Below are 16,518 nucleotides of genomic sequence, written 5' to 3'. Positions count from 1 at the left end.
CTTTAAATATAAATGGATTCAATGTCTCAATCAAAAGATGCATGGATAAGGAAGATGTGATACAACTATAACAATAGACTATTATTCAGCCATGAAAAAGAATAAAATCTTACCATTTGCAGACAAAATAGATGAACCCAGAGGGTATTACATTTATGGAGTGAAATAATGGAGTGAAAGCTTATGATTTCACTTATATGTGGGATCTAAAGAACAAGATAAACTAACAAGCAGAACAGAAACTAGACTCCTAGATACACAAAACAAACTGATGGTTACCAGATGAAGGGGGTTGGGGGGCTAGGTAAAAAAGGTGAAGAGATTTAGAAGTGCACATTGGCATGTCAAGTGCAGCATAGGTCACATAGTTGATAATGTTGTAATAACCTTGTACGGTGTCAGGTGCGTGCAAGACTTTCCAGGGAATCCCTCTGTCAGTTTTATATGGGTGGGGCAAAAGCAGGTTTACACTTGTGATTCCATGAAACATAGTTTATTCTTGTATTATTTATTAATTGGTATATGATTTTCCATACAAACAACTGTAAATCCACTTTTGTCCCACCCTGTAATTGTCCAACCACAATGCTGTACACCTGAAACTGATTTAATGTTGAATATCAACTGTAATTGAGAAATTTTTAAAATTACTTTTATTTTATTTATTTATTCATTTTTTAGAGAGGAGAGACAGAGAGAGAGATAGAGAGAGAGAGAGAAAGGGGGTAGGAGCAGGAAGCACCAACTCCCATATGTGCCTTGACCAGGCAAGCCCAGGGTTTTGAACCGGCGACCTCAGCATTCCAGGTCTACACTTGATCCACTGTGCCACCACAGGTCAGGCAAGAATTTTTTTTTTTTTTTTTAATTTAAAAAAGATCAGGCCCTGGCCAATTGGCTTGGTGGTAGAATGTCAGCTCAGCATGTGGATGTCTGGGTTTGATTCCCGGTCAGGGCACACAGGAGAAGTAACCATCTGTTTCTATTCCTCTTCCTTTCCCCCTCCCCTTTTTTCCCTCTCTTCCCCTCCTGCACCCATGGCTTGATTGGTTCAAGTGCATTGGCCCGGGCACTGAGGATGGCTCTTGGAGCCTCCACCTTAGGCACTAAAAATAGCTCAGTTGCAAGCATGGCTGCAGATGGGCAGAGCATCGGCCACAGATGGGGGTTTGCTGGGTGGATCCGGTTGGGGTGCATGCGGGAGTCTGTCTCTCTATCTCTCCTCCTCTCACTCTGTCTCTTGCAGAAAAAAAATAAAAAGGAAAAAGTACTACAATGTGTCTGGGTATGGACTTCTTCATATTTATTCTACTTGGAGTGCCTTAAGTTTTTTAGATGTGTAAATTAATGTTTTTAATTTACAAGTTAAAGTTGAAGTTTTTTCAGCCATTTTATTTTATTTTTAGAGAGAGAAGAGACAGACCAGAAGGGAGAAAGAGGTGAGAAGCATCAACTTGTAGATGCTGACACGTTAGTGATTCATTGATTGCTTTCTCATACATCCCTTGATGCGGGGGGGGGGGGGGGGGGGAGGATGCTCCAGCTGACCCTGTGACCCCTTGCTCAAACCAGTGATCTTGGGCTTTAAGCCAGTGATCTCCGGGCTCAAGCCAGCAACCATGGGATCATGTCTATGACTCCACACTCAAGCTGGTGAGTCCATGCTCAAGGATTTTGAACCTGAGTCCTCAGGGTCCCAGGTTGATGCTCTATCCATTGCACCACCACCTGGTCAGGCTTTAGCCATTATTTTTTCAAATATTTAATGCTTCTTCCCTTTCTTTCTCTACTCTTTCTGGTACTCCTATTATGCATATGTAGGTGCACTTAACAGTATCACTTTTCTCTGAAGCTGCTTCTTGTCTTCATTCTTTTTTAAAAAATTTTATTAATTTTAGGCCCTGGCTGGTTGGCTCAGCGGTAGAGTGTCGGCCTGGTGTGCAGGGGACCCAGGTTCGATTCCCGGCCAGGGCACATAGGAGAAGCGCCCATTTGCTTCTCCACCCCCCCCCCTTCCTCTCTGTCTCTCTCTTCCCCTCCCGCAGCCAAGGCTCCATTGGAGTAAAGATGGCCGGGGCGCTGGGGATGGCTCCTTGGCCTCTGCCCCAGGCGCTAGAGTGGCTCTGGTCGCGGCAGAGCAACCCCCCGGAGGGGCAGAGCATCGCCCCCTGGTGGGTAGAGTGTCCCCGTGGGCGTGCCGGGTGGATCCCCGTCGGGCGCATGCGGGAGTCTGTCTGTCTCTCCCCGTTTCCAGCTTCAGACAAAAAAAAAGAAAAAAAAAAGAATTCATAAAAATTTTTTTTTATTAATTTTAATTTATTGTTTACATGGATTCAAGTGTCCCACTGACTATAACTCCCTCACCCCCCACCCGTGTCCCTTTTTATACCCCTTTTGCCCCCCTCCCCTTAACTCCCTCCCTCTTCTGTCTAGGATTTGCTGTTCTTTTATCTATATCTCTGTGTTATGTATATATTTCACTAATCCCTTTATCTTCTCTGATCCCATCCCCTCATCCCTCTTCCCTCTGACTGCTGTCCCTCTGGTCCCTGTGACCTCTGCCTCTATTCTGTTCCTCAGTTCACTTTGTTCATTAGATTCCACATGTAAGTGAGATCATATGATATTTTCCTTTCTTTGCCTGGCTTATTTCCCTTAGCATAATAATCTCCAGGTATTCTTTTTTTCTCTATTCTTCAAATTGCATGTTCTCTATCAACCTATCTACAAGTTTGCTGATTCTTCTGCTATCTCTAATCTACTGTTGTGCCTTTCTAGTGGATGTTTTATTTCAGTTCTTGTAATTGTCAACTTTTGAATTTCAATTGGTTCTTGCTTGTAATATCTATCTCTTTGTTGATAGTATCTATTTGATGAGATATCATCAGCCTGACCTGTGGTGGCGCAGTGGATAAAATGTCGACCTGGAAATGCTGAGGTCGCTGGTTTGAAACCCTGGGCTTGCCTGGTCAAGGCACATATGGGAGTTGAAGCTTCCTGCTCCTCCCCACCTTCTCTCTCTGTCTCTCTCTCCCTTTCTCTCTCTTCTCTAAAATGAATTAAAAAAAAAAAAAGAGATATCATCATACCGTCCTTAAGTTTTTTACATGTTTCTTTTAGTTCTTTGAACATATTGTGTATTGGTCATACTTTCCTGTTTCTTAGCATGTGTCATAGGTATTTGTTTAAAATTGTATTATATATTGATATTTATTATGTAATAATTAAATTTTATAATATATATTTGTGATATAAAATGTATTATCACATTTTAGATAATATATGGTAGCAATTCTGGATACCAACCAGAACCCCCACACAGGCGGTGCTGCAGTGGACCCAGGTTCGAGACCCCGAGGTCACCAACTTGAGCATGGGCTCATCTGGTTTGAGCAAAGCTCACCAGCTTGGACCCAAGGTCGCTGGCTCGAGCAAGGGGGTTACTCTGTGTGCTGAAGGCCCGCGGTGAAGGCACATATGAGAAAGCAATCAATGAACTAAGGTCTCGCAATGAAAAACTGATGATTGATGCTTCTCATCTCTCCATTCCTGTCTGTCTGTCCCTGTCTATCCCTCTCTCTGACTCTCTGTCTCTGTAGAAAAACAAAAACAGAACCCCCACACAAAGCTGCTTCTTCTTGCTGTTTGCTTGTTTATCTATTTAATGACCTAGCTAGACTATCTTTTTTCTTTTTCTTTTCTTTATTTTATTGAGAGGAGGGGACGCAAAGATAGACTACTGCATGCGCCCCGACTGGGATCCACTTGGCAAGTCCACAAGGGGCAATTCTCTGCCCATCTGAGGCTCTTGCTCTGTTGCAACCAGAGCCATTTTTTAGCACCTGAGGCGGAGGCCATGGAGACATCCTTAGCACCTGCGCTTCAATTGAACCATGGCTGCAAGAGGGGAGAAGAGAGAGAGAGAAAGAGAAAGAAGCAAGAGGGAGAGGGGTGGAGAAGTAGACAGGCACTTCTCCTGTGTGCCCTGACCAGGAATCAAACCTGGGACATCTATATGCTGGGCTGATGCCCTATCACTGAGCCAACCAGCCAAGGTTAGACTTTTTTTTTTTTGGACAGAGACAGAAAGAGAGTCAGAGAGAAGGACAGATAAGGACAGACAGGAAGGGAGAGAGATGAGAAGCATCAATTCTTTGTTGCAGCTCCTTAGTTGTTCATTGTTTGCATTGTCATATGTGCCTTGCCCGGGGGCTACAGCAGAGTGAGTGACCCCTTGCTCAAGCCAGTGACCTTGGACTCAAGCCAGCAAACTTGGAGTTCAATCCAGGGACCTTTGGGCTCAAGCCAGCAACCATGGGGTCATGTCTGTGATCCCACGCTCAAGCCAGCAATCCTGCACTCAAGCTGGCGACCTCAGGATTTTGAACCTGGGTCCTCTGCATCCCAGTCCACTGTGCCACCACCTGGTCATGCCAGGGCTAGACTTTCATAGTGAAGTTTATTTCCCCTGCAGTCTTTGATATCCCTTTTGGGAAGGGACATCTCTGGGCAAGTGCACTCTCACTATGGGATAACAGTGTGCTTTTTTAAAAAAAGGAATTTTTCCCCCCACTTTTTTAAATGTTTATTTTACTGATTTTATAGAGAGGAAGGGAGAGAGAGAGAAACAGGAACATCAAGCTGCTCCTATATGTGCCCTGAGGATCAAATCAGCAACCTTTGAGCTTCAGGATGAACCAACTGAGCTAGCTATCCAGGCAGGGCAACAGTGATTTTAACAGGGCCCTCTTTATCTCTTTCTCTTAAGCTGTTTGTCTCTAATGGTATCACACCTAGCTATTAGCCTTCACCAATTGTTAACTGTTCTACTCTTTTCAACAATGCTCTGGTCATAAATTGCTCCAGTCTGATATTATCAAATTCAAGCCCCTTTGAGGTCAGTCTTTTTTTCTTTTAGATTTTATTGCTTGATTTTTATAAAACACTTTTAGAGAGGAGAGAAGGGGGAAGGAGAGGGAAGCATCAACTCATAGTAGTTGCTTCTCATATGTGCCTTGACTGGGCAAGCCTGGGGTTTTGAACTGGTGACCTCAGCATGCCAGGTCAACACTCTACCTACTGCACCACCACAGGTCAGGCAAGGACTGTCTTCTAGTTTTGTTCTGACCTAGGCAGGCTCTTCTCTTTCTCTGCTTCTCTCTGGGAGACATCTAGGTGGCCTAAGGTTTAGCATGTTTTTCTCATGGAGCTACAAGCCTTCTCTTTATTGCTTACTGCCACTATCTCCATTAATTTTCAGAGCACCACAGGCTTGAATTTCCCCACACTGCTCCAAATAAAGTCACCTTCTTTGGGGGCAGTATCTGAGCTCTGTTTTTACGGCCTTCCTCTCTACCTGCACAAAACCTGTGTGCCACTGCTCTGAAGTTGGTGTTTTGGAGTGACAGCCCTGCTTTACGAGGGTGCTAGGGAGGACAATAGCCTCTGGTCTTCTAAACTTGCCTCTCCAGGGACAGAACCTCCCTTCTATGGGCAAACCAGGATGAGGGAGATCAGGGCCCTAGTATTTTCCGCCTGCTGTGCCTGCAGTCAGGGTTACACCCTATGAGTTGGAAATGGCATGAGGAACAGAGCCCCTAGCCCCCATTCACTCTCACCTGGAATACAACTTCTGCAACAGAGAGCTGGGAGGTAGAGAGGATGAGAAATGCTAGTGGTCAGCCACTCCCAGGGAGACACTGTAACCCTCAGCTGGAACTGGGGACAGAGAGAGCCCTATGTTCTTGGATAGATCTGACTGAAGTGCAGCTTGGGTCACAATGAGCTGGGAGGAAAAAGGAAGAAAAAAGAGAGATCAAATGCCACAGCCACTGAATCTTTTTATCAAGACTGGGTAGGTTTTCTTAAATAAATGCTTATTTACAATGTGCCTTTAGAGTAACTTCCAGAGAATGTAAAGGTTTTTGTTTTTTTATTTATTTTTATTTTTTTTATAAATAAATTTTTATTTTAATGGGGTGACATCAATAAATCAGGGTACATATATTCAAAGAAAACATTTCCAGGTTATCTTATCATTTAGTTCTGTTGCATACCCATCACCCAAAGAGAGATCGTCCTCCGTGACCCTCTATCCAGTTTTCTTTGTACCCCTCCCCTTCCCCCTCCCCCTCCTTCCCTCCCCCCACCCCCCGTAATCACCACACTCCTGTCCATGTCTCTTAGTCTCGCTTTTATGTCCCGCCAATGTATGGAATCCTGCAGTTCTTGTTTTTTTCTGATTCGCTTATTTCACTCTGCATAATGTTATCAAGATTCCACCATTCTGCTGTAAGTGATCCAATGTCATCATTTCTTCTAGCTGAATAGTATACCATGGTGTATATGTGCCCCATCTTCTTTATCCAGTCTTCTATTTTTTTTACAGTGATTAAAAACCTTTAAGCAAACTCTTGGCCAATACAGCAAGAATCCATAAACGAGTAGTGTCCTTGTTTTTTTTATTTTTTAATTAAGTTTTATCGGTTATACTTGTTTTACTGGGGAGAGGATCTACAGAGTCTCTCATGTCACTATTCCAGAAACCATCTCCCATGACCTTCTCTTTATTTATTCATTTATTATTTAAAACAATTTTTTAGTAAGAGAGACAGACAGGGAGAGATGAGAAGGATCAATTTGTTGTGGCTCCACTTTAGTTGTTCATTGATTGCTTCTCATATGTGCCTTGACTGGGGGCTCCAGCTGAGCCAGTGACCCCTTGCTCAAGCCAGCAACCTTTGGGCTCAAGCCAGCACCCACGGGGTTTCAAACCTGGGTCCTCAGCATCCCAGGTCAACGTTCTATCCACTGTGCCACTGATTGGTCAGGCTCCCACGACCTTCTCTCTAATTCTGGTGTTCTAAGATTTCACAGTGATGAACCTTGGTGAAAGCTTTTGCTTTGTTTTGTATTCATTCACTGTGCTGCATACTCAGCCAACTCTTAAGACATCTTTGTCTTTCCTAAAAAAGGTTTATTGTGAGTTACATATGTTAACTTAAAATTAAGCCTGACTGGGTGGTGGCACAGTGGATAGTGTCGGACTGGGATGCGGAGGACCCAGGTTTGAGACCCCGAGGTCGCCAGCTTGAGCGCAAGCTCATCTGGTTTAAGCAAAGCTCACCAGCTTGAGCCCGAGGTCACTGGCTCAAGCAAGGGGTCACTCAGTCTGCTCTAGCCACTCCCCCCCCAGTCAAGGCACATATGAGAAAGCAATCAATGAACAACTAAGGTGCTGCAATGAAGAATTGATGCTTCTCATCTCTCTCCCTTCCTGTCTGGCTCTCTCTCTGACTCTCTCTGTCTTTGTCACAAAATAAATATAAATAAATAAAATTAAAAATCAATAAATTTAAAAAAAAAGGAAAAAGAAAAGGCCAGCCCTGGCCAGACTGCTCAGTTGGTTATAGCACTGCCCTGAAGCACAGAGGTTGCCAGTTCGATCCCTGGTCAGAGCACATACAGGAACAGATTGATGTTTCTGTCTCTCTCACTCTCCTTTCCTCTCTCTCTAAAACCAATAAAAAGAACTTTTTTTCCAAAGGAGGTCAAAGTGAGAGGCAATAAACGTTTATTTGAGACCCAAAAGAACAGCTATTCTGGAGACACCAACTCAGACAGAAACTCAAATAGTGTTCTCATAAGGAAACAAAGGGCAAGTGGTATTTATGAGAAACAACATCAATAGAAGGAAGGGATTTCTATAGGTGCAGATAAGCTAACACAGTGATAGTAATTGTAAAGACTGTCTTTAATTTTCAATCCAGGAGTTCATCAGTACAGCAATCATAATAACAGCTTTCTTGTTATTTTTGCAAACAGTTTTTTGGAAAACAATGTAATCCTAGACCCAATCCAAAGGTTACTACTTTACTTGGTTTTTACATTCCAAAGGTTTGAGGCATAAGATGTGCAAGGCAGCTCCTCTAGGGTGGCAGCTCTTCTGGTGGCATTTTAATGTGGCTTCATTTATTTTTTTATTTTTCTAAAAACTTACTGATTTTAGAGAGAGGGGAAAAAAGAGAGAGAGAGAGAAACATTGTGTATGTGCCCTGGTCGGGGATCAAACCAACAACTTCTGCGTATTAGAACGATCCAGCCAGAGCTTATTTTACTTTTTTATATTTATATCTTTGCCTGCCTTTGTCTCTATCCTCTCTTCCAGGAAATTGAATCAGTCAGATGTTGAATCTCAGATTGACCTAATTAATTTTCTCTCTTTTATCCTATTATATCCATCTCTGTGTCTTTCTGTTTAACTTTCTGAAAGGTTTCCCTGACATGATCTTTCTACCACTTTGTCATCACATTTTATTTATTTTTTATTTCTTTACTTTTTTAGATTTTATTTATTCATTTTTATTAGAGAGAGGGGGGAGAGAGAGGAGAGGGAGAGATAGAGAGAGAACAGGGGGAGGAGCAGGAAGCATCAACTCCCATATGTGCCTTGACCAGGCAAGCCCAGGGTTTTGAACCGGTGACCTCAGCATTCCAGGTCGATGCTTTATCCACTGCGCCACCAAAGGTCAGGCCAGTCATCACATTTTAAATGTTCTCTGAAGTTCCCCTTTTATTAGCACTTTGTTCATGTTTCAGGAGGCGTGTCTCTTCCGTCCTCTTTGAGATTACCAGTGAGTTTCTTTGACATTTCTTCTGCTCTTTGCAGCATCTCTGTTTCTGAAATTCTCAAATCTAGTGGACTGCCTTTGCTTTCAATGGCATCAGAGCCACGGATAAAGGGCACACTTTACTGTCCCCCATTTTCTAACTGAGCAAGCAGAGGCTCTGAGCCCAGCTGCATATGGCACCCTCATCTACTCGGGGCCTGTCTGCTGCCCTCACAGGGGGCTGGCTCAGAGGGCCTGGTAACTCTGGCTCTGCCTCAGGCTGGCTGGGGAGAGTGGTCCGGGTCCTTGTTGTTCTTGTGCTTTAGTCAGCTTGCTCGGTTAGAAAGGGGTTCTTTTTGCTCATGTCCTCTCTCCTGGAACCACCAGGAGAAAGAAGTGGAGAACACCTGGCATGATGGAGAAGCCAACTAGGCACAGGCTGTGCCAGGCAGGCCTTGCCTGTTTCTTTGTGAGACACAAGACTGTCAGTCCAAGTTAGAGTGTCTGAGCAGAAGGGATGGGGGTGTGAGCCCCTGGACCATTGAAACAAATACCTCTGTCCTCCAGAGACTGGCACCTGAGACATTGGTGAAAACCCTCGAAAGCATTTTCAGGGCACAATTAAAGCCACAGATTGAAGTCCCGATCCTGAGCTTTTCCAGGCTCTGTCCAGGGCGTGCTGGACCTGCCCACTCTGGTATGCCCCTGGGCCTGCTCTGGCCCACCTGGATCCTTTCTCTGGGTTCGCAGGATGGAGCTCCTCCTGCCTCTGTTTAACATGTCCAAGTTCAAAGCCAGACCCAGAACTTGGGTCAGCAATGCTCTCTCCTGACAATGCACCCCCACTCTTGCCCTCCCTGCTCTCTTTTCTAACATCTACAATGCTTTTAGAATCTAGCCCAGGTAGGGTCTCTCCAGTGATCCTTCCTCCTTCTTCTGACCTCCTCTGCAGACCAGTGGGCTGTCTTTCAGGGCTCCCTTGGCACCATCAGCTACTTACCCCTCCCTGGGCTGGTCTATCTGCTCTTCTGTCTACTTAACTGAACAGGAAGTACCTTGAGCACGGGGCAGGGCCTTGGTCCAGGATGGTGTCTGGAACACAGAGTTTGAGAAGTGAATGAACACCAACCAGGAGGTTGGACATACATGGTGACAGGTGTAAGTGGAAACTCTTTTCACTTCCTGATCAATTTTGCTGTGAACCTAAAATGGCTCTAAAAAATAGTCTATTAATTTTTTGAATTAGAGTTTACATTGCATATTATATTAGTTTCAGGTGTACAATATAGTGGTGTGACACTTATACACATCACAAAATGTCCCCCCCTCATTTCCAGTGCCCACCTGGCACCACACATAGTTATTACACTATTATTGATTGTATTCCCTATGTTGTACTTGTACTTTACATCCGTGACCACTTTGTAACTGCCAGTTTGTACTTCTTTGATTTTTTCTTTTAAAGATTTTATTTATTCATTTTAGAAAGGGGAGAGAGGGAGAGAGGGAGAGGGAGGGAGAGAGAGAGAGAGAGAGAAAGAGAGAGAAGGGGAGAGCAGGAAGCATCAACCCCCATATGTGCTTTGACGAGGCAAGCCCAGGGTTTTGAACCAGTGACCTCAGCATTCCAGTTCAACACTTTATCCACTGCGCCACCACAGGTCAGCAGTTTGTACTTCTTAATCCCTTCACTTTTTCACCAAGCCACCCAACCCCCCTCCCCTGACAACCATCAGTCTGTTCTCTGTGTCTATTTTTCTGTTACTATTTTGTTTATTTTGCTCTTTAGATTCTACATATGTGAAACCATATGGTATTTGTCTTTGTCTGTAAAGTCTATTAATTCTTTTTTTTTTAATGAATGGAAGAAATAAAGAAACAATCAGCCCTCAATGATGCAACATTGGCTTGCAGAGGCCCTGGGCTGTTGTACTTGGTGTGAGGCATCCAGGCAGACTGGCACCCGTGGGGGTAGGGACTTTCCTTTACTCGTCAGCCCTGCAAGCCAGCAGCCTGCCCAGGCCTGGGAGCATGCAGGTGGCACTATCTGCCTGGCTGCATGCTCTGCAGCAGATCCCCTGCACATACCCACCTGGGACACAGTATGTCAAGGTGCCTGCAAAGGCCATCTGAGCTTTGGACTGGGCCCTCCATTGTCTGTGCGATGGCTGGGGACCCACCCCTGAATGCCAGACTGGCTGGTGAATGTAGCAGGAGCTAACTCCTAAGCTCCCGAACCCTCCACCTGTGCCTGGTCTTGCATACTTCCTGTCCCTAGCCTAGAATACGCCTGCATCCAAACCACTACATTCTGCCCAGGAGTCCCAGAGGGACAGAGCTTGAGTCACAGCAGAATCTGTAGACCAGGGGAGGACACTCCTGACTTCAGGATACCTGCCATTCAGCATCTCAGGGTTCCTGTTTTTAGTTGTAGAAATCAGGCAGTTCAATGAATGACCCGTTTTTCCCAGAAACTCCCTGCTTTGGCCACTGCTCCTGCACAGGTCCAGGAAGATCAGGGAAGTCTGCAGAAGACAACTCTGGAGGCTGCCACACTGCCCCAGTCCCCCACCACACACTCATGCACCTTCCCTAGCCGCTGCTCATATGCTAGTCTTGGGAGGGAGTGACCACACGTCCTGATCTGCCCAAGACATACACCCAGTTGATGCCTATAGTCCTGGTGCATTTCTTGTCCCTTTTCACTCCCAGAAGTGCCCACTTTGAACAACAAAATACACAGTCAGCCTACCTGTTTCTCTTTCTAGTCTCATCTCAAGTCCGGCTGGTGGGGGCATCATAGCCCATATCCAAACCCCCTCTAAGCAGCCGTGTCTTGGTTTGTAGTTAGGAGAATTTTGATACTCTTCTCTCTGAGCCTCGGGTTCCTATATTTTTAGTGAAGACAGCAATGCCTATCTTGAAGGATTGTTAGGAGGATTAAACAAGACAAGGTATGCAAAGCATGTCTGGCACAGGCCAAGTGCTGGGCAGCCATGAATTCCCTTATGGGGCCCGTCATGCCAGTCTCTCCCCAAGAGAGCTTGAGAGCTCTATTTCCATACTCCCAAAAGTATAACTTTTAGAAGTTCCAGGTGACACATGAGCTCCTAAGCCTTGGTCCCTCCCAAGAACAAGAAGTGCCTGTTACCCCACCCCCAAGTCCCACCGCAGGTGGTGAGGGGTGTCCCAGCTTCACTCTCCAGTGTGCACCCGTGTTCCTGCCCATTCTGACTGCTTCCAAGACCCTCTCTCTACTATGAACCCACCAGCCTGCATCTATTTTGGCCAGACACACAAAAGAACCTGTGAACTCTGCCCCCTCCTCCAGGATTCAGAGGCCCAAAAGGGAGCACATAGGGCCTCCAACCCTCAAGGACCTGCTCTGTGGGCCCCCAGGCAAAGGGTCACCATGTACTTTCAGCAGAGAGAGCCCCTATGAGATCAGACCATTGCAGCCAGGGAATGACACGTTCCCAGATTACACCTGAATTATCAGTTTGCTCTTCAAAGGCCCCAAAGCTCAAATCTCCCATCTGCCTTTTGTCCTCACGCCTATCTACTCCCAACATTCCTTTGCTATGAGACAACTGGCAGTTCTGGCCAGATCCTGCCCATTGCCATGCCCCGGTGGTACCAAACCTGCCTTCAGTTTTTTGTGGGTTTTTTTGAAACAGAGAGTCAGAGAGGGATAGATAGGGACAGACAGACAGGAACGCAGAAAGATGAGAAGCATCAGTTTTTCGGTGCAACACCTAGATGTTCATTGATTGCTTTCTCATATGTGCCTTGACCATGGGCCTTCAGCAGACCGAGTAACTCCTAGCTCGAGCCAGTGACCTTGGGCCCAAGCTGGTGAGCTTTGCTCAAAGCAGATGAGCCCACGCTCAAGCTGGCGACCTCGGGGGTCTCAAACCTGGGTCCTCCGCATCCGAGTCCGACACTCTATCCACTGCGCCACCACCTGGTCAGGTGGCCTTGAGTTTTATAGAATATTTGGTTGCACCAGGAAGGTCTCAGTGTAAACAACCTGTCAATCACTAGGATCTGACTCCAGGGTTCTTTGTTCAGAGGCAGATGGTAACATCTCAGGTTTTCTTTTCTTTTCTTTTTTTTTTTTAGAGAGAGGGAGGGAGGGAGACAGAGAGGTATAGACAGGAAGGGAGAGAAATGAGAAGCATCAATTCGTAGTTGCATCACATTAGTTGTTCATTGATTGCTCATATGTGCCTTGACCAGGGGGCTGCAGCCAAGCCAGTGACCCCTTGCTCAAGCCAGCAATCATGGGGTCATGCCTATGATCCCACGCTCAAGCCGATGACTCCACACTCAAGCTGGTGAACCCACACTAAAGCCAGATGAGCCCACACTCAAGCTACCTCAGGGTTTCAAACCTGGGTCCTTGGTGTTCCAGGTCGAGACTCTATCCACTGAGCCACCACCTGGTCAGGCAGGAACCTATTTTTAGATGCATGTAGTTCATTGCTTGTGTGGTAGATAATTTAGTCAGCTGGCTCAAACCCTAAAATGAACTCAGCCTCCAACCTTTGTTTCTCAAGCACCCAGTCCCCCCACTGAGTGGCAAACAATGGCGGATTTCTTGTCTACTTTTCAGTAGGTATTTGATGCATACATCTGCTGAGATGAACACCATCTCCTTTTCTCCCTCACTTTTTATACACTTAGCACACAACACACATTGCTCTGAACCTTGCTTGCATTTTCCTTTGCACAATGTAGCTCACACAGAATCCAATCCCAGCACCTGAGAAGCTGCCCCACACTTTGCCTTGGGTGGTATAGAGCCCAGTGTAGGAACAGCCCTGGTTTATGGAAGCAAACTCCAGCTGTTAAATGGTGAGAGTACTGCCAGTCTTGTAGTACCATTGATAGCACTGCAGTTTGTCACATGTGTCTCCATAGGACAAATTCCTAGATTTGCTGGGTAAAGGTATTTATGTGATTTTGAAAGGTATTTTTAGGCTGCTCTCCAAAGAGCAACATGTGAAGGTGCCCATTCCCCACACTCTTGTAATCTATCAAGTGAAAACTTTAATTTCAATATGGTTTATGTGTACCACTTTCCTCATGAATGTAGTTGAGTAGCTTTTAATGTTCAAGGGTGTGTGTGTGTGTGTGTGTGTGTGTGTATACTGTTTTTATGCTCTGCTCCCTTTTTATTTATGTTGCTGGTCCTTTTCAAATCAGTGTACAGGGGCTCCTCAGGTTATGAAGTCTGAACATATGTTTCGAGTTTATAACGCTCACTCCCATAAAAACAAAAAAAAGTCAGGCAATCCTGATTCACCTGACCCAGTATCTCCAGCACATTTCTGCAGGTTCTCCTGCCTCTCCAGCTTCCTCCTCCCAATAGGTCACTTTCTCCCATCTTCCAATGCCCCTTCCAGTGTGCAAGCCAACCACAGGAATAAAGGTGATTTTTTTACACTCATTTTTTGTTATGACAGTATAGTATACTTATGTCCTTTTTGTTTTTCTGTGGCTTAGTTATGTTTTTATGTTCTTGCACCAAAATTCAGGTTACATCACTGTTGTAGGAATGGAACTGTGTCATAACCCGAGGACCCCCTATATAGGAGCTCATTATGTATTAGGGGAATTAGAACATTGTTCTATGGCTATAAATTATTTTCCTGGTTTGTTGTTTGTCCTTGGACTTTGGGTTACTGCTAGGCGGAATTACTTTTCTGCAGTGACATGTATCAGTCCTTGCTTGTATGGCTCTAGGTTACATGTGTCTTGCTCAGAAAGAAGCAGACCATCCCTTGTCTACCCGCACTTTTTTAATTTCGTCGGCACAAGAAGCCCGGGATGTCTTACAGGCTTTGTGAGGAGCAGGACAACTCCTCCCTTCTGGTCAACCCCAACTTTAGGGAGGGCACAAAGTAAACTCACCATTGCAATTCTGTTATAATAAATGAGAGGGCACACTGTGGGCACCAGCCTGAGTTGGCCAGAGGTGGCTTTCCAGAGGTGGCACGCAGGCACATCAAAGGCATGACTGGGAGTCAGCCAGGTGAAGAAGAGCCTTCCAGTAAAAGCAGCAGGATGTACGAAGGCAAGAAGCAAAAACACTCTATCAGGGTCACGGGTGTCCACTCTGCAAAAGGACAGGGAGCCCTACAGGGTTGGCTGTGGTAATGGTTAGAGCTAGGAAAGTAGGCAGGGGCTAGGTCACAAAGGGCTACTTGTGTTCTGCCCAGTAATCAGGGCCTTCCTGAAGCCATGGGGATGCAGCAGAAGATACATCAGCCTGTGGAGGAGGAAAGGACAGCCCAGCGTGGGCTGGGCCCTGGCCCAGCAGCAGCCCGGGCAGCCCACAGAAGCTCCAAGCTGCCAAACACAAGTGCAAATTTCAGACCCAAATGTTCTATTCTGTCATACTTCCAAAATCCTATAAAAATCATCAGGGAAGCTAGCATCTTCTCAAAGAAACATGTCTGCCTAGTGATGATAACTTCAAGAGCTTTCACTCAGTGGGGAAGCATGTTGACCACTCCCACCTCTGCACCTCTGAGGCAGATGGGGCCAGGCTAATGCAGCTCAGGTACTGGGCACAGCTTGGGAACAACTGGGCTCATCTGCCCTAGCCAATTCATCCAGACCCCCACACAAAATTGGCAACAGTGGGCAGGACTGCCACAGTGGAGTGGCAGACCTCAAGGGAGGGGTCTCCAGCTGGCCCACATCTGTGGGGACATCTCTTCCCCTCCAGCTGACAAGGCTCAGTTTGCTCTGAGCAGCTCCAGCTGTTTTCAGGGGTATCAGGCAAATGCCGGCAAATGTCTCAGCTCCTGTGACCTTTTATTAACAGGTATTTTGTAGCAGGGCTTCTGGACAACTGTCTCCCCAAGTGTCCAGCAGAGCCTGGCCCACTGTAAGCACTGGGTAAACAGTAGCCATTCCTATTAACGGGAAAGTCTAACCATTCATTGGCAGGGTGCTGAGGGACAGGAAGGGCTAGGTGGACAGGAACAATGGAAACCCAGTTTAGTGGAACTTTACGATTGTCTCTGGATTTCAGCTATCCAGGCCCTTACCATGCCCTAACCTCCAGCTCTGACCAGCCAATGATATAGTCATTGATTAAGTCAAGTGCTATAGAGATAAAGGCTCTTGGAGGCTGTGGGAGGCCTTGGTTCCAGCCAGCAGGTTTCCTGGTGCCCCTTCAAAACACCTCTGGCCGCAGTGGTCCCTCTCACCTCTGGCCTGGAAGGCAGGGGGCCAGGAAGCCAGCCCTAATCTCAGCTCCACATAGGCAAACAAGCGCCTCCCCGGGGAAGCCACCAAATGGCATGTGGGTCAAAGGCAGGCCTGCGTTTCTAGGGCTGAGTGTTTGCCTGGAGAGGACTTCTGCACCCATGTGTGCTGTTGGGTGGGAGGTGGGGTATACAGACACTCAGGCCCCACCTCAGGCGCAGTAACACTGATGAGGACGCCAGGAAGCCAGAGGCCTCAGTTCTAGGGCTGAAAGCCTGTCACCAGAGGTGGATTAAGGTTGGTTGAGGCCCTGGGCGCAGAAGAAAATATTTTAGGGCCCCTTAAAAAAAAGGAGAGAGGGAAAATAAAAATACATTTTAACCATATTTTTAAATAAATAAAAAAATATTATGTACTGTTAATGTTAAAATTGCACATACCAAACCAAATTTGGTATCACTAGAAAAAATTGTAAGGTTGGGGTTTTGCGGGGCCCTTCAAAAGTCGAGGCCCAGGGCGCGTGCCTGGTGTGCCCGCCATTAAATCTGTCTCTGCCTATCACTTGCATAAAGGTCTACATCTGCTGAGGGTTGGGATTTTATTTTGCCCAGAATGAGACAGTCTGTTTCATAAACGTTAGGAACGCTCACTGGTACGTAAATATGTCTAACTTTAACTTCCACTTGTT

General features: G+C 46.0%; 1 protein-coding gene across 6 annotated transcripts in view; it reads right to left on the bottom strand.

The window, feature by feature from the left end:
• Positions 1-6,183: 6,183 nt before the first annotated feature.
• Positions 6,184-16,518, bottom strand: part of PPCDC (phosphopantothenoylcysteine decarboxylase) — a 36,787-nt gene continuing 26,452 nt past the window's right edge. For 5 of the 6 annotated variants that reach the window (XM_066344769.1, XM_066344768.1, XM_066344776.1 and 2 more), the window contains one exon: positions 12,728-14,730. In XM_066344769.1, the coding sequence (XP_066200866.1) occupies positions 14,639-14,730 (92 nt within the window). In that variant the 3' untranslated portion in view covers positions 12,728-14,638. The other variant, XM_066344772.1, reaches the window with a different exon arrangement.

Source organism: Saccopteryx leptura, chromosome 6 (assembly GCF_036850995.1).
Source record: "Saccopteryx leptura isolate mSacLep1 chromosome 6, mSacLep1_pri_phased_curated, whole genome shotgun sequence".
Lineage (NCBI taxonomy): Eukaryota > Metazoa > Chordata > Mammalia > Chiroptera > Emballonuridae > Saccopteryx > Saccopteryx leptura.
Note: the sequence above shows the minus strand (reverse complement) of the source record. Positions and strands in the feature narration are given on the sequence as shown.